Raw genomic sequence first — 24,374 nt, 5'->3', positions numbered from 1 at the left:
AGGGGGCGGAAGCGTTCATCAGCGCTAACATCTGTCGAACGCCGCCATTATCCTCACAGCGGAAGGAGGAAACTACGACCCAAAGTCCAGAGAAAAGAACTCAATTCTGGATAAATTCTGGCATGGAGGTCTCAGGAGCCGACAGCGACTGGAGGAGCCCTCAGTTCCGCCAGAAAGTCGTGGCTCAGATGTGAGAAAGTTGCTTCTTTTTCGCGGTTTAACTGTGTTTCTCTTAGCTAGGCTATCAGCTATCAGTTTATAAAAACTGTCAAATTAGCAAAAACTGAAAATAAAAATCAGTCTGTTGCCCAATTCTAACTGAATATTGAATTGTCTTTTAATGACTTGAAGGCGATGTGTAATTCGGCGCGGATCAAATTTCTAAAGTAAAACATTTATTTTTCTGACCTTTTTATTAGTTAGCGTCATTAGCTCCAATGGCTAATCCGTGTTATAAAGAATAGTTTTAAATCAGCTAAATAAACGTAAAGTAAACCGACGAGAATTTGTGACTCTGTTGGACAGAAAAATAAGTTCATAATTAGGTGTAATTCATCTTAATGACAACATCCATAATTTGCCTTCAATTGTCTGATTAATTATCGGTATATTTATTTTTGTTCGGAGCTACACATTCATATGCTAATGTGTTGATACTAAATAAACGAGTGATTAATCTGAACCAACATTAGTTTCCCACTGGCTTCTCACAGCTCTTACAGTTGATTTTAACCTGAGTTCCCATCGGGGTCCCTTCCTGTTATGCTTCATTTGGGTCCCTTAGACACACACCAAACGCTCTTTTAAAGACTGCTATAGAAATATTATCTAACATATTTTATTTATTGTTTCTATGAGTGTCATGATTAACTTAACTCTTCCTCTCATCAAAATCTCTTGGGTTTTCTACATTTTAACCGTTTGAACGTGACGTTTAACATTTAAAGTCTCAAGAAACACTTTAAATGGCAAAATAATAGAAGATGTAATATCACAATGAAATTATGCAAAGAATACACAAAATCCAAAAATACAAAGATAATTGTGCAAATGTGTTGTATCAGCTGTGTGCAGTGAGCAGAATGCAAACTAAAATGGTAAGTAAAATAATCTGTATGCAGTAGTTGGTTAGAGAACATTTTTAGCAGTTTAGAGGCCTGGTGGCAGAGTGGAAGAATGAGTTTTTCAGCCTGGAGTGATAAATGCTATGCAGAGATGGCAGTGGAGTCCTGCTGATCTTCTCTGCTGTCTTCATCGCTCCCTGCAGGTGTTTGCAGTCCACTGTACCAGACTGTAATGCAGCTGGTCGAGATGCTCTCGACGTTTCTGAGGGTCTTTGGAGACATACCAAACCTCCTCAGTCTCCTCAGAAAGTACCGCCGTTGCTGATCCTTCTCAACTAGTTGCGTGGTGTCGAGTGTCCAGATGAGGTCCTTGCTGGTGTGGACACCTAGATACTTGAAACTGCTCACCCTCTCCACCTCGAGCTCCTGGGTATGCAGTGGCTCATGAGAAATCCCCTTCCTCATGTCCACTATCATCTCCTTTCACTTGTGATCGTTGAGGGTGAGGTTTTTGTCCTTGCAGCAGGACACCAGACTGGTCACCTCGCTCCTGCAGGCCACTTCATCAGTAAAGCTCATTAATGTTGGTGTTTTAATTTTGTGCTTGAAGGTAATTTGCTTTGGTTTAGTATGATTTGTGATTTTTGTCCTCAGTGAAGATGCCATGAGAAAGGCAGGATCTGGAAACACCACACACAAGTCTGGTACAGACATGGAGAGCCACGTCTTCATCAAAGCCAAGACCAGAGTGAGTTTTGCTGAAGTGGATTTAAAACCACTGAATGATCTCTTTGTGCCTGCTGGGGTTACACCTGAGGGATTGATGTAAAATCTAATCGTTTATGACTTTATTTACTTGGTTGTATTTGATTAAAGTTGGTTCTGTTTGTGTATCCAAACCCAACCTGAGTGAACATGCAGATAGAAACAGATAATGTGGCTTGTTTCAGGAGGAGTATCTATCTCTGGTAGCGAGGCTCATCATCCACTTCAGAGACATCCGTGAGTGTTAAACCTGGGTCAGATCTCTGTGCTCCAGACTCATGTTGTGTTTGCACTAAGAAGCTGTAGAAACTCACCAGACTGACTCATGGCTTTGTCTTCCAGATAAGAAGGCTCTGGGGGGACCTGGTAAGTGGAGGTTTGGTCTCTCATTGGGGTTCTGGGTTGGGTTTCGTCCCGGGCTGGACCTGTCTCTACCGAATTCATGGCAGTCATAATTTCTGCTGTGCATGTTGGAGCTGCGTAATATTGTCTGTTGTTTACCCTCTGCTAGATCCCATGAATGCCCTGACTAACCTGACAGGGGTTGGAGGGGGCCCAGGCGCCATTGGCATGGGGCCTCGGCCCCCCGGCGCTGCAGTGGGGGGCATGGGGCAGATGCAGATAGGCCAGCATGCCATGGCCGGGGTGTCTGGAAACCCACAAGCCAGTGAGTGTTTCCTGCTGTTGATGCTCATCTTCAGAGCGCTTTATGGATGCAGGCTGTGTGGGAACGAGCCGCTCTCAGTTTCAGTTTCTGCTTAGGCATGTTGTGTGTTTGAGCCGACTTCAGAGTGGCTCTGAGTTCAGAACCGGGTCATCCCTTCACCTCCACCTGTCTCTGTAGTGGGTGGTCAGATGTCGGTGCAGCAGATGGTGCAGCAGCAGCAGCAGTCCATGCAATTCCAGCAGTTCCAGCAGGCCCAGCAGCAGCAGCAGCAGCAGCAGCAGCAGCAGCAGAACGCTGCCCTCCAGCAGCAGCAGCAGTTCCAGCAGCAGCAGCAGCAGCTCAGGGTACTGCAGCAGCACCAGCAGCTACAGCAGCAACAGCAGGCCCAGAACCAGCAGCAGCAGAACCAGGTACATGTCTTCTAGATCTATCCAGTCTATCACAAACCAAATTGTTTTTCATTGTTCTCAAAGATCCCCACCAAGAAAACCATCGGAACCAGGTCTCAGATACACTTTTAAGGTTCTGCAGATACTAACCAACTTAAGAACTGCTGCAGACGTTTAGGCTCCAGGAGCTGATGGGGTGCGTGTGTTATTAAATAATCCATCCGTCTGTCCGTCTGTCCATGCATTCAGTTGTCCTGTGTTGAAAATGATGTTTTCAAGACTGGACAGTGGAGGTATCAGGTTCAGGACTCCAAAAACACATTCAAGTACATTGGGCAGAGGTGGGGTACATCCTGGACGGGTCACCGGTCCATCACAGGAGACATGGAGACACTCAGGACAAACAACCACGTCCACACTCACTCCAAAGGGCAATTTAGAAAGACCAATTAAAGGAACAGTCATGCTTCTGAGCCGTGGGATGAAGCTGGAGTCCCCAGAGAGAACCCACTCATGGCCAGATAATGATTGTTCAGAAATAGTCCCACGAGAAAAATGTGGATTCTGAGCACCAGCTAATAAGTGACTAACCTAAAGCACCAGTGAATACATCAGAAAGATGAACGAATGGCAGCAAGGCTGTAATTAATGATTCTCAACCCATTATCTTTATTTGTCTTCCTATTTGTTTCCTTCATCTCTTAGATTTAACATTTCTTCCCTGATCCTAATTATTCTTGTACTTGGTTTCTGTTTTTTAATGTTTTCGTTTTTAACTTATTCCAATTATTATTGTATTTATTTCTGCAGGCTAGTGTACCGTCTGTCATCCTGGACATGATGGTGTTTAAGGAGAAGGCAACATGTCTTTTCTTGAGAAAAGAAGTCTAGTTATTTTGGTTCTACTTATTTTACTGAACATCTAAGTGATCATTAACAATTTACGATTAGGATTCAATTTCCTGTCAATGCACATGTCACAAGTACAGAGCAACGAAATGCTAAATTTAACTAAATGAATTAATTGAACAGTTTGGGTTATTCACATTGAATATACAACTCTGCCATCTGGTGGTGGAAATGTGTTCCTGCAGTTTACCAGCTCTCAGGGTGGTAGGATTAGTATTAAAAGCTAGAATCACACATCTACTCCTGATGGACGTGGGGAAGCTCTCAAGTTTCTCTCAGATCCTCTTATTTACTGTAGAAGTAACAGAAACTATGGGTAGACACCACAGTGCGGACCCTGCTAAGAGCTCAGGATGCATCTTATTGATCAGGTGACCGACTGACCTACAGCAGGACTCAGCGAGAACTGAAAAAAAAGGCATCCAGTAGGCTAAGCATAGGTACAAGGAGCGCATCGAGGAGCACTTTAACAACGACAAGCCACGCGGTATCTGGAGAGACATCAGATCCATCACAGATTATAAGCAGAGCGACCAGCAGCTCAGCCATGACCCGGCTCTCCCTAACACCCTAAACAGCTTCTTTGCACGCTTTGACACTCCAAGCAGCAGAAGGACTGAACAACCACCTCAGCTGGAGGTGCAGCACAAGCTTCTCGTCCTGTAGCTGCACCAAGTGACCTCCGCTATAAGTAAGATCAACATCAACAAGGCTGCAGGTCGGACGCTAAAATCGTGTGCTGACCAACTTGCAGGTTTTTTTTTTTTTTTTGGACATCTTCAACCTCTCCCTGTAGCTTTCCATGGTCCCTACCTGCCTGAAGTCCTCCACTATTGTGCCTGTGCCTGAAAAAATCCACCATCACCTGCCTTAATGATTACTATCCTGTTCCACTGACCCCAGTCATCATGAAGTGGTTTGAAAGGATCCTCCTGAAGAACATCAAGGACACCATCACTGCTTGCCTGGACAGCCTGCAGTTCGTCTACAGGGAGAATCGCTCCACAGAGGATGCTGCCTTGTTAGTGCTTCACACGGCTCCGACTCGTCTGCAGCACCCTAACACCTATGTTAGGATGATATTTGTGGACTTTTAAAACAAACATGGTTGTGAAGTTTGTGGACGACACCACTGTGGTTGTCTCATATCTAACAATAATGAGACCCACTGAAGACAGGAGGTCCACAACCTGACTCACTGATGCTCCAGGAACAACCTCATCCTGAACACCAGCAAGACCAAGGGAGTCATAGTGTTTTTAGTTTATGTCTATGTAGTTTATGGTCACATAATGACAATAAAGACTCTTGAATCTTGAAGTAAGTTAGATCCTAAAGATCAGTATTGCCTTCCAGTCAATCTCTGAAGCTTTGTGATGTTTGGATGCTGTCAGTGAAGCTGTGCAGCAGTTTAAATAGACTGAATGTTTTTTAAGGTGCACCCAGCAGCTGCAGCTCCTTCCTGTCTTTCAGCTTTCATTTTCTGTGTCTGCAGATGCATCAGACCAGGATGCAGCAGCAACAGTTGCTGCAGCTGCAGCATCAGGCTCAGGCTCAAGCTCAAGCTCAGGCTCAAGCTCAGGCTCAAGCTCAGGCCCAAGCTCAAGCCCAGGCCCAGGCCCAGGCTCAGGCCCAGGCTCAGGCCCAGGCCCAGGCCCAGGCCCAGGTACAAGCCCAAGTCCAGGCACAAGTCCAGGCGCAAGTCCAGGCCCAGGCTCAGGCCCAGTCCATTCAGCAGATGGTGCAGCAGCAGCAAGTTCAGGTTCAGCCCGGGCAGATGCCTCCACACTCCCAGCAGCAGGCTGGGATGGTGCCTCAGTCTCTGGCTGGACAGATGACAGCTCAGTCTGTTCCCATCAACTCTTTGACCCAGCAGCAGCTGAAATTGCAGGCCTTTCAGGTGAGTTCGGATCCCATCCAACGTCTGCAGAACCAGACCCGATGCTCCTGCGCTGCAGCTCACTCTCTTCTGCTTGCATGCTTTGCTTTCTGTGTGTAGCAGGCTCGTGCAACCCTGCCACTGCAGCAAGCCCAGCAGGCTGCAGCTCAGGCGCAGCTGAATGCAGCGGCCGCTGCAGCTGCGGCTGCGGCTGTACCTGGACAGGTGAGACCACAGCAGATGCAGGAGCCTCGTGGGCATTGGACCTTCTTCCCAGGGGTCATTTTACCACTGCACAGTTTCCCCTTTGCCAATGTCTCTGTTTGTCTTCCTCTGAAGATGGTCCGCCCTACGATGCAGAATCTGCCCCGACCTCCTCGGCCTCCGCCGAACTCCTCCATCCCTCCTCCAAACAATACTGCTGGCGTTGGAGGTCAGATGATGACCCCACAGGTTTGTATTCCCGCTCTGTGCTCTATGATTCTTTCAGCAGCTTCTTCAACATGTCTAAAAGGAAAGAAAAATTTTATTTAAGTTAGTTTCTCTCCTCAACACTTTGTGATGATTGGAGTTGGACCTGTGAAACAGCTCAGGACAGGTTCTGTCTCATACTAAGGAGATGGTTTACCTTAAAGAAGCTCCTCTGACACCAGCAGAGGTTTACTACTGTTAGGTCAGCGCTCCATCAGACCGTTCCTCATCCGAGATACCTGGAAGCATTCAGGAAAACTTGTTCAAGTCGACCAGGAACACAGATTAACCTTACATACACAAACCGAGGCTCTGCTGTTACCTGGAAACCAGTTCAGTCTCATCTCCTCCTCTACAGGTGCAGCAGCATACCATGATGTCATCACCCTCACCTGTGCAGGTACCCACTCCTCAGATGCTGCCTCCCCCCCAGCCGTCCCCGCAGCCCCCCTCCTCTCAGCCTAACTCAGCCAGGTATAACTGTTCAGAGGCCACGCCCCCCACCTCCGCCTCCCGCTTCCCATTAATTGCTTCCTGCTTCCTCCCTGCAGCTCCGGTCCTACACCATCTCCGGGGGGCTTCCAGCCCAGCCCATCCCCTCAACCCTCCCCGAGCCCGGTCACGTCCAGAACCCCCCAGCAGAACCACGGGGTGGCCTCTCCTGGATCACTGAACACTCCAGGTAACATTTTTATTTGCAGATATTGTTTCAGAGGACTATTGTAAACATGGAGACAGTTTACAGGAATTTGGTAAAATGCGCTGAAAGTTTAGTTGAAGCAACAGAAACACTCAGTTTGAGAAAGAAATTCTGCTACTGTCTTCATTTCACTCCATGTGAGCTCCTACAGCTGCTCAGTGTGAATCCGATGGATTATTACTGAGACACTTTGATAAATTTACTCACCAAGTATAACTCACCGATCCCATATTGACCCTTAGTGCCGGATCCGACCTCTGCTGTTCATTAGAATATATGAATCAGGCCCGGCCACCTCACTAGAATTTGGTTCAAAACATTTGCACATCACAAAATAAGTTGGGATGCTTCCTGTTCACAAGGAGGTCTTTCCTCAGTGATGGTGCTGTTATAGCAACAAAGGTGCAGCTGAGAGCTTCAGGTACATCAGGAAGAGCAGCTCTCGCTGCAGACAACGCTTTAATGTTTCAATTCAATTCAAAAATAATTTATTAATCCCAAAGGGAAATTAAATGTTGTTGTAGCTCATTATGAAGGTTTCCTCAATGAGCCGTTGTAGATGCTGATGGCTGTGGGCAGTTCATTGGTTCTGTCCAGACCTCCATCGGTCTGATCATCCTTCTGCTTGAAGCCTGTGATCTTCTTCATCCCTGTCCACACATCTCTGATATTGTTTTGCTGGAGCTTGCTCTCCATCTTCTTCTTGTACACCTCCTTGCTGTCTCTTATATTGACTTTAAGTTGCTTCTGTAAACTACTCAATAATTCTCTGTCTCCCTCTCTGAAGGCTCTTTTTTCTTGTTAAGCAGGTCCTTCAGGTCATTGGTGATCCAAGGTTTGTTATTGGGGAAGCATCTCACGGTTCTGGTGGGGATGATGTTATCCACACAGAAGTTTATATAGTCGGTTACACACTCAGTCATGGCATTGATGTCCTCTCCATGTGGCTGGCACAGTGCGTCCCAGTCTGTAGCCTCAAAGCAACCTTGCAGAGCTTCTTCAGCTTCCTGTGACCATTTTCTCACAGTCCTCTATATTACAGGTTGCCTCTGAACAAGGGGATTCTATTTCGAGCAGAGAAAAACAAGATTGTGATCTGATTTGCCTAGAGGAGGTTGTGCTGTAGAGATGTATGAGTCCTTGACATTTGCATAAAACAAATCCAACGTTTTGTTTTCTCTGGTAGAGCAGCTGACAAACTGTTGAAACGTTGGAAGTTTAGCAGAGAGTGAAGCATGGTTAAAATCACCAGAAATCTTCATAAACGCATTGGGGTTTTGTGTTTGTAGCTTAGCAACAACTGAGCTGATGGCATCACATGCAGTGTCGGCAACAGCGGAAGGTGGAACGTAAACTGTTGCCAAAATAACACTGGTGAACTCTGGGTAAATAATATGGACGAAAACTTACTGCCAACAGTTCAATATCTGGACTGCAGAGATGACACTTCACAGTTACATGTCCTGGATTACACCATCTGTTGTTCACAAATACTGCTGGTCCGCCTCCTTTGCGTGTGCCACTCCTTTTTAAATCTCTGTCAGCCCGTATGGTCAGAAAGCCTGGCAGAGAGACGCAGGAGTCGCGGATATGATCCTGCAGACATGTCTCAGTGGGTTCCCGAATACTCTGGCTGGATCCTTTGTAGGGCTTGGAGTTCATCCAACTTGTTTCCCAACGATCTCACATTGCCCATCATAATCGACGGAAGAGATGGTTTGAACTTTGCTCCTTCTCTTTGCTCTTGCTCTGCATCCACAGCGACTCCTTTTCAGCTCCTCAGGGATTTAGGGTTATAGTTGATGTATTATTTGAGCTTTTGGGATATTAATCAGCTGCTCCTGGTTGTAATAAAACAGCCCCGTTGCCATGGTGACGCATCATAACAAATGTCCAAAAGTAAAAAAGTAGCAGCAAAAATCCTTCCAGCTGCACAGCAAAAGAAAATCCTCTCTGTCTATAAATACACGCATAATACATAGACCTTCAAGGTTCCATCTGATAAAAGTACTATCTAATAGTACTATACTACTGATAAAGTCATTATTGTTAAAGGTATTTTCTGTACCTGTAACTTATTTGTTCATCATGAGTGGCCAATAACCTGCAGCTCCTTAATGATGCATTCAGACGTTTGCGTGAAAATCAGCGAGCGGCAGGTTTTTGTCTATAGGCCCTGAAACACAGAACCGATCCATATTTGAGTGAAATTGAAACCAGAACCATGGCTGCAGACGGTCACGTGACTTCAGTTTGCTCCTCCTCCCCCCACCTGTGCTCAGGTAACCCCAACTCGGCCATGAGTCCGGCAGGAGCCACATCTCTGGAGGAGCAGCAATACATGGAGAAACTTAAGCAGCTGTCCAAATACATCGAGCCGCTTCGCCGGATGATCAACAAGATCGACAAGAACGAAGGTGAGCAGCTGACCTTTGAACTATCTGCAGGTTATTTTTTCTTCTCAGCAGGTCATCTCTGACCTGAGATGTTGGACAAAAATCAGTAAAACTGTTCAAATGATCATCAGTTTGTTCTTATGTGAAAGCAATAATTTCCAAAGATTTTCATTAAGTTTATTTAGACTTTTTGTTATAAAATGTTTTATTAAATTGCTAAATTTAATTTAAAATGTTTTATGTTAATGAAACTTTTTTTATCATATTTACAAAACATTTTATTCGTAATTATAATTTCAGATGATGTTTTTTTTTTTGTAGAAACCTTGTTTCCATGGAAACAGGCCTTAAGTTACAAACAAAAAAAAACTTTTAATTAAATTAATTAATTTAATTAAAGGTCCTCTGTCTTTTATTTATATGAAATCAAATTTTAAATTCTGTATCAGGTTAAATATGTAAATATTTTAATATTTTAGAGGTGAATTTAAAATAGAATAGAATAGTCTTTATTGTCATAGTAATTGGGGGTACAATGACATTGAGGGTGCTAGCGCTAAGCTACCATACACAGTAGGATTAACAAAAAACAAGACATTAAAGAAGGTTTTCTCTTAAAATAGAGACATGATGGATGAAGTGTAACAAACACTGCAGAGGGGTTGATATGTACAACTGAAAATAAATGCTGTAAACAAGGAGGCATATATATATATATATATATATATATATATTTACACTGCTGAAAAAAATAAAGGGAACTCTTAAACAACATAATATAACTCCAAGTCAAACTTCTGTGAAATCAAACTGTCCACTTAGGAAGCAACACTGATTGACAATCAATTTCACATCTTGTTGTTCAAATGTAAAAGACAACAGGAGGAAATCTTTGGTGATTATCAAGACACTCAATAAAGGAGTGGTTCTGCAGGTGGGGACCACAGACCACTTCTCAGTACCGATGCTTTCTGGCTGATGTTTTGGTCACTTTTGAATGTTGGTGGTGCTTTCACACTCGTGGTAGCATGAGACGGACTCTACAACCCACACAAGTGGCTCAGGTAGTGCAGCTCATCCAGGATGGCACATCAATGCTAGACCTCATGTGGCTGGAGTGTGTCAACAGTTCCTGCAAGATGAAGACATTGAAGCTATGGACTGGACCGCCCGTTCCCCAGACCTGAATCCGATTGAGCACATCTGGGACATCATGTCTCGCTCCATCCACCAACATCACGTTGCACCACAGACTGTCCAGGAGTTGGTGGATGCTTTAGTCCAGGTCTGGGAGGAGATCCCTCAGGAGACCATCCACCGTCTCATCAGGAGCATCTCCAGGCGTTGTAGGGAGGTCATACAGGAACGTGGAGGTCACACACAATACTGAGCCTCATTTTGACTTGTTTTAAGGACATTACATCAAAGTTGGATCAGCCTCTAGTGTGTTTTTCTACTTTAATTTTGTGTGACTCCAAATCCAGGCCTCCATTGGTTAATAAATTTGATTTCCATTGATTTGTGTCTGATTTTGTTGTCAGCACATTTAACTTTATACAGAACAAAGTATTTAATGAGAATATTTCATTCATTCAAATCTAGGATGTTATTTGAGTGTTTCCTTTAGTTTTTTTAAACAGTGTACATATGTTATATGACTATCAGAGGATGGAATAATAAATAACAGTTTCAAAGTGAATAAATTACAGTTGAAGGATGAATAAAATTAGAAATTGCAATGTTACAATTTAAAATAGCTATAAACATTAATTAAGGCTGTGGAAGGAAGCAGTGAGCTATGAGAAAGTTACCAGAACCGATGGTTTGGGTTCAGTTTTTATGATCAATATTTATTAGGTGAAATTATAAGAAAACAGGAAGTTAATGCTTGTGATGTTGTGCTGCCAGACAGGAAGAAGGATCTGAGCAAGATGAAGAGCTTGCTGAACATCCTCACCGACCCAACCATCAGGTACAATCTGTTTCTAACACCTCGCCATGAACTCCATGTGAGGCTGTGAGACACACAGAGCTGCTTCCTTGTGTTGAAGGTGTGGAGCTGCAAGACTGGCTGGTTCATCCAGGGGTTCTTTGTTCTTCTGACCTTCAGGTGTCCTCTGAAGACGCTGCAGAAATGTGAAATAGCTTTGGAGAAACTGAAGAACGACATGGCCGTGGTAAGAACAGCTGAACCATCTGCCTCCACCTTTCTACACTTTAAAGATCCTATGATAAATCCAATTACATTTATGGAAAGGAAACATTGATCAAATGTTTTAGAAAGTTACTGCAATGAACAGTTGTTGACATATATGGTCATAATATAGTGAAACCAGAGCCTTAATCCCAGTTTACATCCCCGGCATTGGGCGGCGAGTTTATTGTTCCAGGATGCTGGAGTCAATATGTATGGATCATACTGGACCACCAGGAAACAGAACCAGCACAACATCTGGATTTTCAAAATAATTCACTAGAGACGGACTAGATCTGGCTTTATATATATTTATAACTGGCTTTATATTAGCAGTTGTTAACATTAGATCAATTAGATCAGTTACTGGGTTAACTAAGGTATTATAAACCGAGCAATTAAACATTAAATCCACCAAATGAAGCAACAAATATAGCTTCTCTGGTCTCAGTGAACTCATCCATTGTAGAACAAAATGCATGAAAATATCTGGATGCATAAAACAAAAAAAAATGAGGCAGTTTAACTGGTTTAAGTTCCACAGAATGACTTGTTTTGGACTTGCTGCCGCATTTATCACTGGCTTTTATTGAGCGATCTGCCTTTGGTTCTTGGAGCTCCAACGGGCTTCGCAGCGGACCGGACCGGACTGGACCGAAGCAGATACCGTGTAAATCCAGGGTTACAGTAAATACGGCCCCAAGTGAAACAACTAGAGGAAAAGTGAGCAGCAGCAGCAACACAAGGGATGATTCAAGATCTGAAGACACCACCTGGAGATCTTTTCCCATCAGATGCTCTGAACAGCGAGGCTATAGACTCGGCTTCAACATCCTCCTTCTTCTGTCAGATATCTGACCTCTGACATCATTTCTCTGGTGAATTCAGAGGTTTTCTTGTTCGAAGCAGTTTGCTGAGAAGTCCTCGGATCACACCTGGCTGTGCTTGGTGGGACCAGCCCATCTGTTCCTCCTCAGTTTTCCAGCTCTGATCCAGGCAGCTCTGATCCTCTTCCCTTCAGGAAAGTAGTGCAGACTGTTGTTGTCACCACCAGCAATGCACCGTTTCACCATATTAACGCTGTTTTTAACACAACTTGGCTTCTACCTGAACCGTTTGAGGCTCACACAATGAATGACCAGAGACTTCCCTTCTGATGTCACTTCCTGGCGACTTTGGACTCACAAAATTTAACAACGAAAATAGGCTTATTTTGTCACACAATTGTCTTTTATCACATCTTCCTAATACAACATAAATTTCTGCCCAATTTTCCGATGGTAGATCATGAAGAATTGAATTTGACGAGCTTCCATAGCTGAGAGATCTTTGGATTGTCTGTAAGACACATTCTAATGTTGCTCTAAGCTGTTTCTCAAATGCACGTTTTGTTTTCCTGGTTTGAAGCCTTTTGTTGCCAGGATGAAATCAGTAGTAGTTAGTTGAAAATAAAATGACCATCAGAGTTACTGTATTTAGTGATGGCTCTTTGTCTCAGACGTGTTGCAGCAGATGTAAGCAGATGGTGCAGCTGAGCTGACAACCATGCAAGAGAAGCTCTCTGATGTTCTGTCATTTTGAAAGTTGCTTCTGTGTCGACTCATCTCTGGCTCGTCCTTTAAGGTTTTCTTTCTTAATGAACCTTAAGATCATTTTCTGGGTGGATCGGTTCTGAAAGGAGTACCATCTCTGTTTCAGCCAACCCCTCCTCCTCCTCCAGTGCCCACCAAGCAGCAGTATCTGTGTCAGCCGCTGCTGGACGCCGTCATGGCTAACATCCGCTCCCCGGTGTTCAACCACTCCCTCTACCGGACCTTCGCCCCCGCCATGAGTGCCATCCACGGGCCTCCCATCATGTAGGCATCTCTCACTTTGCTTGATGCTGGTTTACCTCACCCTGTTTGACCCAGTTTCTGTTCCTCAGGGGACCAAATGTCTGCGGGAGGAAGAGGAAATACGAGGAAGACGAGCGGCAGACCATCCCCAACATCCTGCAGGGGGAGGTGGCGCGCCTCGATGTCAAGTTCCGGGTTAATCTGGACCAGTCATTCTGCAGCAACAATGGCACCGTTCACCTCATCTGCAAGCTGGGTGAGAGGCTGTGATTGGCTGATCAGCACTGACCTCAGATCAGTCAAACAGCTGAGAGCCGCTCTGATGTTTCCTGTGATTCTCTGCAAAGTTAAAACACTCTAGGAACAGACCTGAATGCTGAGAAGAACGGCCCAGATTGATCTATAGGTCTGCCAATAATTTAATTCTAGCAGTTACAACAAATAGAAAATGGTTCTTTTCATGTTCACGTCTGAAGTGGAGATGCAGGAAGGTGAGATAAAAACAGCGAGTCTGCAGCTCAAGTCTGAGTTCATAAAGTGAAGATTTATCTGCGATTTTATCCAGTGAGGAGCAGGAAAGTTGCAGCCTGGAGACCTAACAAAGCTCTCTGCACTGAGCCTGTCTGTAATTCACTGGAGAATAAGTGTGGCCTCATTCTGGTCTGGTTCTGACCAGCAGCTGGTGTGCATCTGTCAGCGTGATCTTCTTAACAACTGTGTCACCAGAACGCTTTCAACCCACACGGTGGTTGTTATTCTCACCTTTCTGGGTCGGCTGTGGTTCAGGTGGTAGGAGTTTGAACCCCCACTGTTCGTCTCTGTCATTGTGTCCTTCTTTATTCAGTCTCACTTGTGTCAGCGTGTGAATGTGTGGATGACTGATTGTAGTTTAAAGCGCTTTGGGTTGTCTGGGGACGTGATAAAGCGCTATACGAGTTCAGGCCATTTACCATGACCTTGAGTGGCATCAACACTGTGTGGCGTCCATGCAGGGACCAGCTTCCTGGTTAACTCAGGAGGCTCTGGGCATTCCAGAAAGTTTAAAATGACTTGAAAACAGGATGATACTTATGTTTACATATAATCTTCTCATTAAATGTGTTTCTTTCATGCAGCTGTTTTCCTTCAGCAGAACAAATCCTGATCATTCAGATCAATTATTTAGAGGAAGTTACTGTTAATGAAATACTGCAGAATATAAAACTTCATGCCTTTCTAACTCTAATTTAGCCTAAATGTTGCTGAGCTCTGCTGGAAAACCAGCTCATTGTCTTTGTATTTTCCTTTCTGCGACCCAGAATCCTGAGATTCTTTTTGGGTCGTCTGGATCAACAGATCTCCATCATTTTTACTTTGGCTTCCTTTTTCTCAGCTTCGGTTCTTGTTCCTGTTGGGTCAGAGTCGCAGCTACCGTTCATCTAACCTTGTTTCCGTTGTTGTTTGCCCGTCAGATGATAAAAACCTGCCCAGCGTTCCTCCTCTGCAGCTCAGCGTTCCTGCAGACTATCCGGATCAGAGTCCGCACTGGGCCGACGATGGAGATCAGTACGGTGAGGAAACACAGGAACATGGGGATCACGTTCCTCAGCACCAGGTCACAGCTACAGTCTGAATCCACTCAGGACGTTTGCTGTAAAGAAAAGCTTCAGAGTGTACAGCTAGATTTAAAATGTAGAACATCTGGAGAAGGTTTCATTTCTTCATGATTAAATCTGTGGAAACACTGAGTGAACGACTGAAGCATCTTATTACCTCCAACCCCTGACCCCTGACCCCTGTCGGAGACTCTGGACGTGCTTGTCTGTGTTGACGTTGTCTCTGCTGTGTCTCTCAGGTGCGAACAGCTTCCTGCAGACGGTGCACAGAAACATGACATCCAAACTGCTGCAGCTGCCGGACAAACACTCCGTCACGGAGCTGCTCAACACCTGGGCCCAGAGCGTCCGGCAGGCCTGCCTGTCTGCAGCCTGAAGCCCCGCCCACGCACAGCCACCTGCAGGCTGAAGCCCCACCCACCTGAAGTCTACCTGTCGCAGCCACAGTAACTCACACTACGTTCTGATCCATTTCAAACATTAAAGGTTGAAATGAACTCCAGCTGTGATGCTGCTCACCTGTTTACCTGCAGACCAGTAAGCCGCTGCTTGTGTTACTCAGATGTTTTTCTCCTGGATGCGTCATTCTTTAGTTTCTCTGTTTGAAAACAGCCAATATAGTAAAGATTTATCAGCTGTTTAAATGTTTTTTAATAAATAAAATCAGTTTCAACATGAACCCAAACACCACTTCATCACTTCTGTGGGTTTTTCCTCACGGCCTGAAAGAAAATATCTCGAGTTTTAACCCATCTGTGAAAAAGCCTGGATTCTAATGTAAAAAGGTGAGGAAATGATAAATCTATAAATATATATCGTGTGAACCAGGGATGCAAACAAATAATCGACTTACGGTTAATTGTTGAAAGCATTTTTATTAGATTAAATTTAGTTTGATTTTATTTACTGAAAACGTCTGCTTACCCTGTCTTTAAATGGTAGTTCTACATCTCTCTGTTCATAAGGGATTATTAAAGAGGAACTAAACCCCAAATCATCTTTTTCTTTGCAGATAAGCTGTATAAACTGGGCCTTAGGGGTGCTATCTTTATGTTACAGTGCGTTTTTATTTTTTTATTTCATGTAAACTTGTTTAATTCTGCAATATTTGTCCTAAAACCCTCTTAGTGCTGCCATCTTGGGTTGAAGATGGTTACTGTAGTTAAATTTTCCTATTGGTTCAAGCGGTACAGCTTGGTCCGTGCTTATGTCACAGCCCCATGTTTAGGTACAAAGCCATCTTACTAGGACACGCCCCTGTAGCGAGTCAGGAATTGGACCGGCACCTCCACTGCATCGGCAGCGTCGGGATTCTGGCATCATCTCCTTGAGCCAGCGGTTTGAACTGATGAGGCTCAGGCCTCCTCGGGCTCCATAAAACCTCTCTTAACCTCCGGTGATGAGGGGGTGCTACCACTTTCCCTCGTCCTCCTGACCACACCCCCACTTAACCTTCTGCTCTCCTCCCTACACTTGGCACCGCCCACTTTGGTGGCATTTTTCAAAATTTGTCTGGGGGCGGAGTTATGCTTTTCCATGGAGTTTAGCTCTACTTTAATGTTTCACATATTGTATTTTAATCAGCAACCTAATTGGTTACTGATTTGCTTTATTTTATAAATATGTCTAAGTTTAATGTGTGAGAAAATCACATTTTTGTTAATTCAGTCGGTATTAATACAGCAGGTACGATAAATTAAAGTTAAATATATTGTTGTGCTTATTTTAAATTCAGCGTCTTGTATAAAATTTAGCTTCACATTATGGAAAGACCTTGATACAAGAGAAAAGTCAGGTTTTTAGGAAAATGACCATTTATTAATTAACTGTTAGTCGATTGATTAGGTCAGTCAACTTCTGAAAAGTTCATTTATTTCATTAATTTGGTTTAAAGAGGACTTTATAAATATAAATATTTAGTTGTTTAGCAGAAAAAGACATGAATAAAAGTATGTTTTCAAGCCAAGGTGACAGTCTGGACACCCTACCTGTAAGAGCCACTGTTGACCCCATTGCTATAAAATGTGGGTTTAGTGGGATGTTTTGGGTCATTTTTGTGTTCCAGGGTCCAGTTCTGCTCATATTTTCTTTAAACACCCTCTGATACATTGTAGAGTTCATGCTGGATTCTGTGATGGTGAGCTGGACAGCTCCGGCTGCATCAAAGCATGACACTTCCACCTCCATGCTTCATTGTAGGTATGAAGTTTAGGCCAAACATGTCTTCTGTTCTGGTGTCCACATAATTAGATTGACTTATCTGCTCAATGAACATTATTCTGTTGGACAGACATGCACTTCAACAGCAGCAAGAACCTGTAGTAGATCCCCTGAGGGCATTTTAGGTTTTTTTTTGAGACTTCTTTGAGCATCTTTATCAACCTGCTTGGACGACCAGGCCTGGACATGGCGATGGATCTGAATGTCCTCCTCTGGTAGACTATCTTCTGTACATCAGAACGGCTGATTTCAGATTCCTCCGAGCTCTCGGAAGTCCTGAAACAGACACATAAGCTGCTACGATCTTTTCTGTAGGCCTCAGATCTTTGGATCTCCCCATGGTCTTCATCCTGTCTGCAACAGTCAGGAACACCAAACTAAATGTCTGGAGCTTAAACAGAACAAACCTTCACAATGCAGAGTAATGATGTTCTCATGCCCACCTGTTGTGATTTTACTCAGAGTTTCCCGGATCGGGAGTCAAACCAGAGTCTCCATACGTTGGGGGGCAGTCTACCACTACACCCCCTAATAATACTGGTTAAAACTGATAAATATCCATATATAAATGTTTAAATAATTTTAGAAAAACACACTGGCTGTTGTAGGGTGTGCTAACTTTTTTTTTTTACATGGCTTTGTTTCACTCTAATGAATCTATATATCAGAATGTTACTTTTTCAATTGAAACAGAACTTTTCCATATTCTAATTTATTGAGATGGACCTGTAGAAATCAGTGCTGCAACGTTGCCCCCTGCTGGACAGGAGGACACAGAGTTCAGGCCTAGTTTGTTTCCACTTCGGGTTCCTGAACGTCTTTTTATCTGGAGCTTCACTTCCTGGATCCTTTGTGTGCGTTTTGATTGTGGCGCCTGAATGCCCGACCGTTTATGTCCTGATTCAGAAGCAGTCCAGCAGCCGCAGTCTGAGCATGCAGATCTCCACCCACCACAGCCATAAAACCAGTAAAAATCACACTAATACAGCTTGTTTCAAGGTGGTCATACTGGAGCCACAGACTGCCACTCTAAACCGTAACCACATACATACACACGGCTCCATTCAAACAGAACCAGAAATCCCACCGTTAAGAGTTGCTTCAATGTGTATTTCAGAACATCAATTTGAACTTTACTGGTTAAAAGCTCTGAGCGTTGCTGAAAGTGGAAGACCTTTAAATCTTTCCAGAAGTTTGCAGAACCCTGGTTGGAAAATTTGGCCTTAAGAGCTGATGACTGGAATCACAATGCTGGGCACATTTAGCATAACGAGAAATCTTGAGCTTCCTCAAACCACAAAGATCCAATGTCCATTCGTGGTCCATCCAAAATGTGGGCAGATTTCTACCAGCTTTGGATTTGGTTCTGGTTCCTGCAGCCGGAACCCATCTAGAAAGGGTGTGGTGAGGACCCAGGAGGCTCCTGTTCTTTGATGCAGTCATGTTACAACGGGTCTGAATGGATTTTCACCGTGGTGTTATGGATGTAACAGTTTATGTTCCCAGATAAAGAAATCGGACCGCTAGATGTTAACAGACACATGGAATCAGTGTAGAAAAGGTAACAAAGACTGGGTTTTATTAAGTTCATTCAGGGTCTACTCTTCATCAGAACTCCTCCTGGTTGTAACTCGCAGCAGAAATAGTCCAGGATTTGATCCTGGTTGTGAAGCCTTCACTGAACCTCACAATCAGTTTGAGGAACGGAGATCAGAAGCTGAGTGAGAAGGCTCTGTAGGACAGGTTGGTGAAAACGTCGATGTTGCTGCTGCCGCCGCCCACCGTCAACACCTGGAACACAAACACACCTGTCAACTGAACGCTCCTTCACACCTGCAGCTTCCGGTGCTGCGTTCAGGGTCTCACCCGGTGCTCTGAGCTCTTGGTGTTCAGCTGCATTGTGTTCAAGCTTGGCGGTGTGCAAGGGATCCGGGCCTTGACTTCTCCTCCCAGCAGACAGTGGGACACGAAGGCCCCCTCACCCACAGCCAGGATCTACACACACACACACACACACACACACACAGTGAGAATTGCTGTTTGTTGTCCGCTCTGTGGGCGATGTAAATCTGTTTCCCACCATGTCCTGATGGAAGGTGGCCTGACGCTGACAGCCTCTCAGAGGGAACACCGAGGTTGGAGACAGGGAGCGAAGATGCCACAGAGACAGAGAAGGTCCTCCACCACACAGCTGCAGCAACACAAACAACAACAGTCTGACGAAGAAGGAATCACCATGGCAACCAGTGGTTAACAGAAGCTCGGTCAGCTTGGAAGATTTTTTCCATCAGTGTCTAAACAAAATCTCACGTGTCACATGACTTCTCACCATCCAATCAGAGTCTGTGGTCAGACAGCTGATCCACTTCCCGTACCGAGGTCTCGCGCAGCTCTGAAACACAGCGGACTTTCTTCAGTTTTCTCTGGATTTAAGAACATTTAATGGCATCATGCGCCTGGTCTGGTGTCAGCTCTCACCTCGTACTTGTAGACCTCGATGCAGTGAACGCACTGACCCGTCCTGCTGTCTAAACAACACATCATCATCAACCTCACTGTCTGCTGATGAACGTCCACATGGTGGCTGCTACTCACCCCACATCCTCACAGCGCCGTCCTCTCCGCCCGACAGAAGCTCTGCCTCCCGCTCACGCATGCACACACAGTGCAAGTAGTCCGTGTGACCCTGAAGGGTCGCCTGAGGACACCAGAGGTGACATATTAGTCGTATGATCAGAGACAACAGGTTGAGTGGTTGCTGCAGAAGAAGAAGCTGACGCACCTTGAAGGCCCCGTGCTCCAGGTCCAGGATGTGGATGTTGTTGTCTCCGGCTCCGATTGCCAGACTGTTGTCCTAACACAGGAAAACACACAGGGAGACTCTTCCTCATCAGCTCATCAACTCGCCTACATCACCTTACTTTAAATCAAGTCAGAGGTCAGTGACTGCCTTCTCACCCGAGGGTTGATGACCATGGAGTTGATTTCTGGGATCTCCAGACCAGATCTGCCAAAGACACAACAGAGACATGAGTTTGTGGTCGTCCTTCAGAACAAACTGGAAGCAGCAGAGTCATCCTCACTTGTAGTTCGGCCTCTTCGTCCACAGCGGCTTCACGTTCTGAGGAGACAAAGTTCATCACTTCATGTTGACCCTGCAGCTCCTAGGCCTGTCAACAAGCTGTGACTTATGGCAAGCCATTAGCAGCTGAAATCGCCCGGTTGGTGTAAAAATGCTGTACTTTATGTAAGCTTTATGAAGTCCACCTGTGTGCAATCTGTCGCTTGATCTGTCAGGATAAACACACCTTCTCTGAAAGGCCCCAGAGGCTGCAGCCCCACTAAACAGGAGACATCACACGATGAAGACCAAGGGGCTCTCCAAACAAGTCAGGGACAAAGTTTTTGAGAAGTACAAGTCAGGGTGGGGTTCTAAAAAAAAACAAACATCCACATCTTTGATGTTCCCCAGAAGTCCCATCAAATCCATCATCGAAAGCACATGGTACCACAACAAACCTGCCAAGAAAGGACCGCCCACCAGAACTCACAGACTAGGCAAGAAGGGGAATAATCAGAGAGGCAGCACAGAGACCAAAGGTAACCCTGGAGGAGCTGCAGAGTTCCACAGCAGAGACTGGAGCATCTGTCTATAGGACCACATTAAGCCTCCATAGAGCTGAGCTTAATGGAAGTGTGGCCAGAAAAAAGCTATTACGTAGCCATAAAAATAAGAAGGGACATTTGAGTTTCCCAAAAGGCACGTGGGCAACTCCCCAGATGTACTGAGAAAGGGGTTCTGGTCAGATGAGGCTAAAATTGAAGTTCTCAGCCACCAAGGAAATGCTGTCTGGTGCAAACCCAACACATCCTATGACCCCCAAGGACACCATCCCCACAGTGAAACATGATGGTGGCAGCATAATGCTGTGGCAATGTTTGTCAGCGGCATGGACTGGGAAACTGGTCAGAGTCGAGAAAAAGACGGATGGTGCTAAATGCAGGAGTATTCTGGAGCAAAACCTGTCTGCCTGTGATCTGAGACTGGGACGGAGGTTCTCCTTCCGTCATAAAATGATCTGAAGCATACTGCTGAAGCAACACTCGAGTGGTTTAAGGAGAAACACTTAAATGTGTTGGAATGGCCTAGTCAAAGTTCAGACCTCAGTCCAATTGAAAATGTTTGGTTAGACTTGAATATCGCTGGAGAAGCTGGCGCACATTAGCTTTGAAGAATGGGTAAAAATCCTAGTGGGAAGATATGGCGAGCTCATGGAGACTGATCCAAAAGTACTTGCAGCTGGAATTGCTGCTCTAAAAAGTACTGACCCCTCTGTGAACAGTTATGTGTGTTGAAGTTTTCTTACAAATAGGTTGGAGACGGGCTGATTTCTGGCACTAATGGCCTTCCATAAGTTCAGACGTTACCTTCTTGGTAAGTTCGTTCCAGCTCCAGGAGCTGACCTCTCCGTTTCCCGCGCTCAGCAGAACACAGTCGGTGGACAGGAGACTGAACACGGGACCTTCATGAGCTGCAGAGGACAAGGCAAGACTGGGATCCAACCAGAACTCCAGAACCAGGACTGGTTCTTTACAGCTTTACAGTATTTTAAAAAGTACCTTTTCACAGCATGAATCATTTACAAATGCAACTGTTCATAACTTCAATAATGTTAAAGTTTGCCGTGCTAACAAAAACTTTTTTTAATGAAAAGAGTTGCTTTTCACAAAAATCTCATTCAAATTTATCTTTGTACAACATTAAGTTAAAATTCACATTTTAACAGTGCAAATTTATTAGGAGAAAAAAGGCTTTCTTCTAGTTAAAGACAAAAACAATTCATGCAATAAATGGATTAAAAAGCATTTTTACACAACATATAAGCTTTTACAAAGTATATTTTATAGCATAATCACTTTTTCTAACTAAAAACGAAGGATTTTAAAAATGGGGAAACCAAACAATAACTCACAAACCTAAGAAATGTTTACAGTAGCTCAAAAAAATAAAAAAACACTGATTTTTAATTTATAATATTATTCCTTTCTAAAACAAGCACTTATGTAATAAAAAACATTTTATAATGCAGATTAAGTGTTAAAAAGCCTCATAAAAATGTTTCTTAAAATGTTAAAATAAAAATGTATTTTATTTGATAAAACTGTTTTAAATTGAGTTTTTAAAATCAACCTGAAAGAAAGAAATAAAAAGTTTCTGCTTGTTTTAAAACCAATTTGTTTTATTAATGCTGTGAGGACTTTATGTTGAATTTACAGGTGATTTATGACCTTTAACCCTTCACAGACTGACAATCAACTCTTCACAAAGGAGAAACACAAATGAAACGCACCCCTCAGGTGTGCAGGTCTCACCTGTGAAGGTCAGAACAGGCTTCTGATTGGCTGCTGTGGCGTCTGGACTGAGTGCTGCAGCCAGGCTGAAAACAAAGCATGGTGACAGGTGTGAGCTTCCCGCCGATTGCAGGTGAGTCAGATCAGGAGTGTTTGTTTCGTCTCACCTGAACAGGGCGATCTCTCCATAGTTGTTCCCAGCTGCCAGAAAGCGTCCGCAGGGAGAAAAGCTCTGGGAGAAAACAGACATGTGGAGGAGCTGCAGGCAGAGAAGACATGATGGTAACGAGTTATTAATGTTATATCTGATCAGACAGGATCAAACGTTACCATGGTTACCTGGAAATATCGCTGAACGTATCCTTATCGTTAGAGAAAATGATAAAAAATTAAAGACATACCTAACACACTGGATAACATTTGATATGATTTCTTTTGGACAAATAAAACTATTGTGATAAAGAAGCTATATTGTGTAATGTAAAAAAAATATGGTGGCCTGGAAGTTTCAAGTTATGAAGCATTGAATAGCTGCTATCAAGCGTACTTCTAAGTCCTGTTTTTAATCTTTTGGCTGGAATTTGATGCTTGCTTAAACGTGATTATAAAACGTAAAGATATCCATCGACTTATCCAACTTTTATAAGCGAGAAACATATGCTTATATCAAAGAAGAGCTCTTTTATATAATGATTGGTGAGGTTGTTGTCACCAAAAGAAAATAATAAGAGGTACCTTTGTCTTCTGGAAGTTCCCATTGGTTCAACCTCTTATGGGAAATTCATTGGAACATAATTTGGTTACCGGGGGCTAAATTTAGTTTCAATAAAAAAATAAGTCTCTATAAAACACTTTATAACATACAAGTTAAAAAGACATTGACGAGGTTTCTATTGGATATTAATTACTCATGTTCTACATCAGGATGTTTGGACCATTATTAAACGTTACACTAGGCAGAAAACTGGAAAAATAATTTAATTTCAAGAAACTGGCATAATTTGATTTCCTATAGATAAAGACCTGGAAAGGGGGCATTTTTTCCATCCAACTTCCTTTGTATACTGGAAAGTTTCACATTCACAAAGATAGACTAAACCAAACTTCAATCATTTCTATTTTATATGTATGTGTATATATATATATATATATGTTATTATATATATATAATAATAGCAACAGATACTGTTCTACACACAGGTGTGGATTTACTTTGTTTTCTTGTATTTTAATGTTTTTGTCTAATATTAATTTCAACAAAAAACTGTTCGTGGGGCTGGGAGCATTTTAAAGTGCGCATGCTCAGTTTTCGGTTGGCTCCCTGAAAGCAGGTCACGTGACCCTGCAGAGACAAAGCCCCGGGAAGTAATGACCTCCGACCCAACGAATCAAACGGATTTTCCTCTTAGATAACCTCAGAACTGGTCCAAACTCTGCCCGAATTAAACATTAAACGGAGTCTAATGTCAAACTGCTTAAAACGTTTCATTTAATATCTGTATTTTAGATTAATATCCAAACAAACATTCGCTGGATTTCAAACGGGAGTTCGTTTCTTTGTGAAGAATCAAACTTCTGCGCCCAAAAAGGGAGAAATATAATAGAAGTTCTCCTTATTAACTTTTAGCTTCTCTGCTCGGTAAAAAAGAACCGTGTAAATTATTTTTTTATGCTGCTTCAAAAATATCTTCAGAAACGGCGCCGCGGGTTTTTGAGTTTTAGTGTCTTAACTTTACAGAGATCCCACAGAACCATGAAGAAATGTTGACCGGAACCGAGTTCACCTCTACGGGTCCCATCCTGGCCGCGGGAATCCTCCGAACTTCTGGGAAAACGTCTGGAAAAACAAAGAACTCAGGAACAAGCAGATGGAAGCCCAACAACGGAGCAACAGGAGGGAAACACACGGAGAGTGGCGCTGAAATATGACGTCAGCAC

The 24,374-nt window shown here is 43.8% G+C and overlaps 2 protein-coding genes across 2 annotated transcripts; one reads left to right on the top strand and one right to left on the bottom strand.

Annotated features, from left to right (window-relative positions):
- Window positions 1–15: 15 nt before the first annotated feature.
- On the top strand, window positions 16–15,543 carry LOC124862186 (mediator of RNA polymerase II transcription subunit 15-like). The gene is made up of 18 exons (XM_047356003.1): window positions 16–190; window positions 1,719–1,812; window positions 2,015–2,066; window positions 2,172–2,195; window positions 2,341–2,496; window positions 2,674–2,906; window positions 5,290–5,694; window positions 5,794–5,898; window positions 6,013–6,126; window positions 6,503–6,618; window positions 6,696–6,826; window positions 9,127–9,261; window positions 11,149–11,212; window positions 11,351–11,417; window positions 13,133–13,290; window positions 13,359–13,525; window positions 14,721–14,819; window positions 15,104–15,543. The coding sequence occupies exons 1-18, from the start codon at window positions 123–125 to the stop codon at window positions 15,238–15,240; spliced, it is 2,325 nt and encodes a 774-aa protein (XP_047211959.1). The 5' UTR covers window positions 16–122; the 3' UTR covers window positions 15,241–15,543.
- Window positions 15,544–18,173: 2,630 nt separating this feature from the next.
- Window positions 18,174–24,374, bottom strand: LOC124862169 (THO complex subunit 6 homolog). Its single transcript, XM_047355984.1, has 13 exons — window positions 24,221–24,374; window positions 22,604–22,695; window positions 22,458–22,522; window positions 21,513–21,616; window positions 20,168–20,205; window positions 20,043–20,091; window positions 19,867–19,938; window positions 19,680–19,782; window positions 19,563–19,612; window positions 19,414–19,476; window positions 19,165–19,275; window positions 18,951–19,079; window positions 18,174–18,875 (listed from the first exon to the last, which is right to left on the bottom strand). Exons 1-13 carry the CDS (start codon window positions 24,233–24,235, stop codon window positions 18,795–18,797), a joined length of 972 nt encoding a protein of 323 aa, XP_047211940.1. The 5' UTR covers window positions 24,236–24,374; the 3' UTR covers window positions 18,174–18,794.

The sequence above is a fragment of the Girardinichthys multiradiatus genome, chromosome X (assembly GCF_021462225.1).
Source record: "Girardinichthys multiradiatus isolate DD_20200921_A chromosome X, DD_fGirMul_XY1, whole genome shotgun sequence".
Classification (NCBI taxonomy): Eukaryota; Metazoa; Chordata; class Actinopteri; order Cyprinodontiformes; family Goodeidae; genus Girardinichthys; species Girardinichthys multiradiatus.
This window is presented reverse-complemented; position numbering and strand designations above follow the sequence as displayed.

Bases quoted from the DNA above. Each gene is read 5' to 3' on its own strand.
- LOC124862186 (XM_047356003.1), top strand. From the start codon at position 123: ATGGAGGTCTCAGGAGCCGACAGCGACTGGAGGAGCCCTCAGTTCCGC. The intron at 6,827-9,126 runs GTAACATTTTTA...ACCTGTGCTCAG, and splicing joins TGGATCACTGAACACTCCAG to GTAACCCCAACTCGGCCATG. The intron at 13,526-14,720 runs GTGAGAGGCTGT...TTTGCCCGTCAG, and splicing joins TCACCTCATCTGCAAGCTGG to ATGATAAAAACCTGCCCAGC.
- LOC124862169 (XM_047355984.1), bottom strand. The intron at 19,477-19,562 runs GTGAGAGCTGAC...GCTGTGTTTCAG, and splicing joins TCGAGGTCTACAAGTACGAG to AGCTGCGCGAGACCTCGGTA. The intron at 19,276-19,413 runs GTGAGAAGTCAT...GTGTTGCTGCAG, and splicing joins CCACAGACTCTGATTGGATG to CTGTGTGGTGGAGGACCTTC.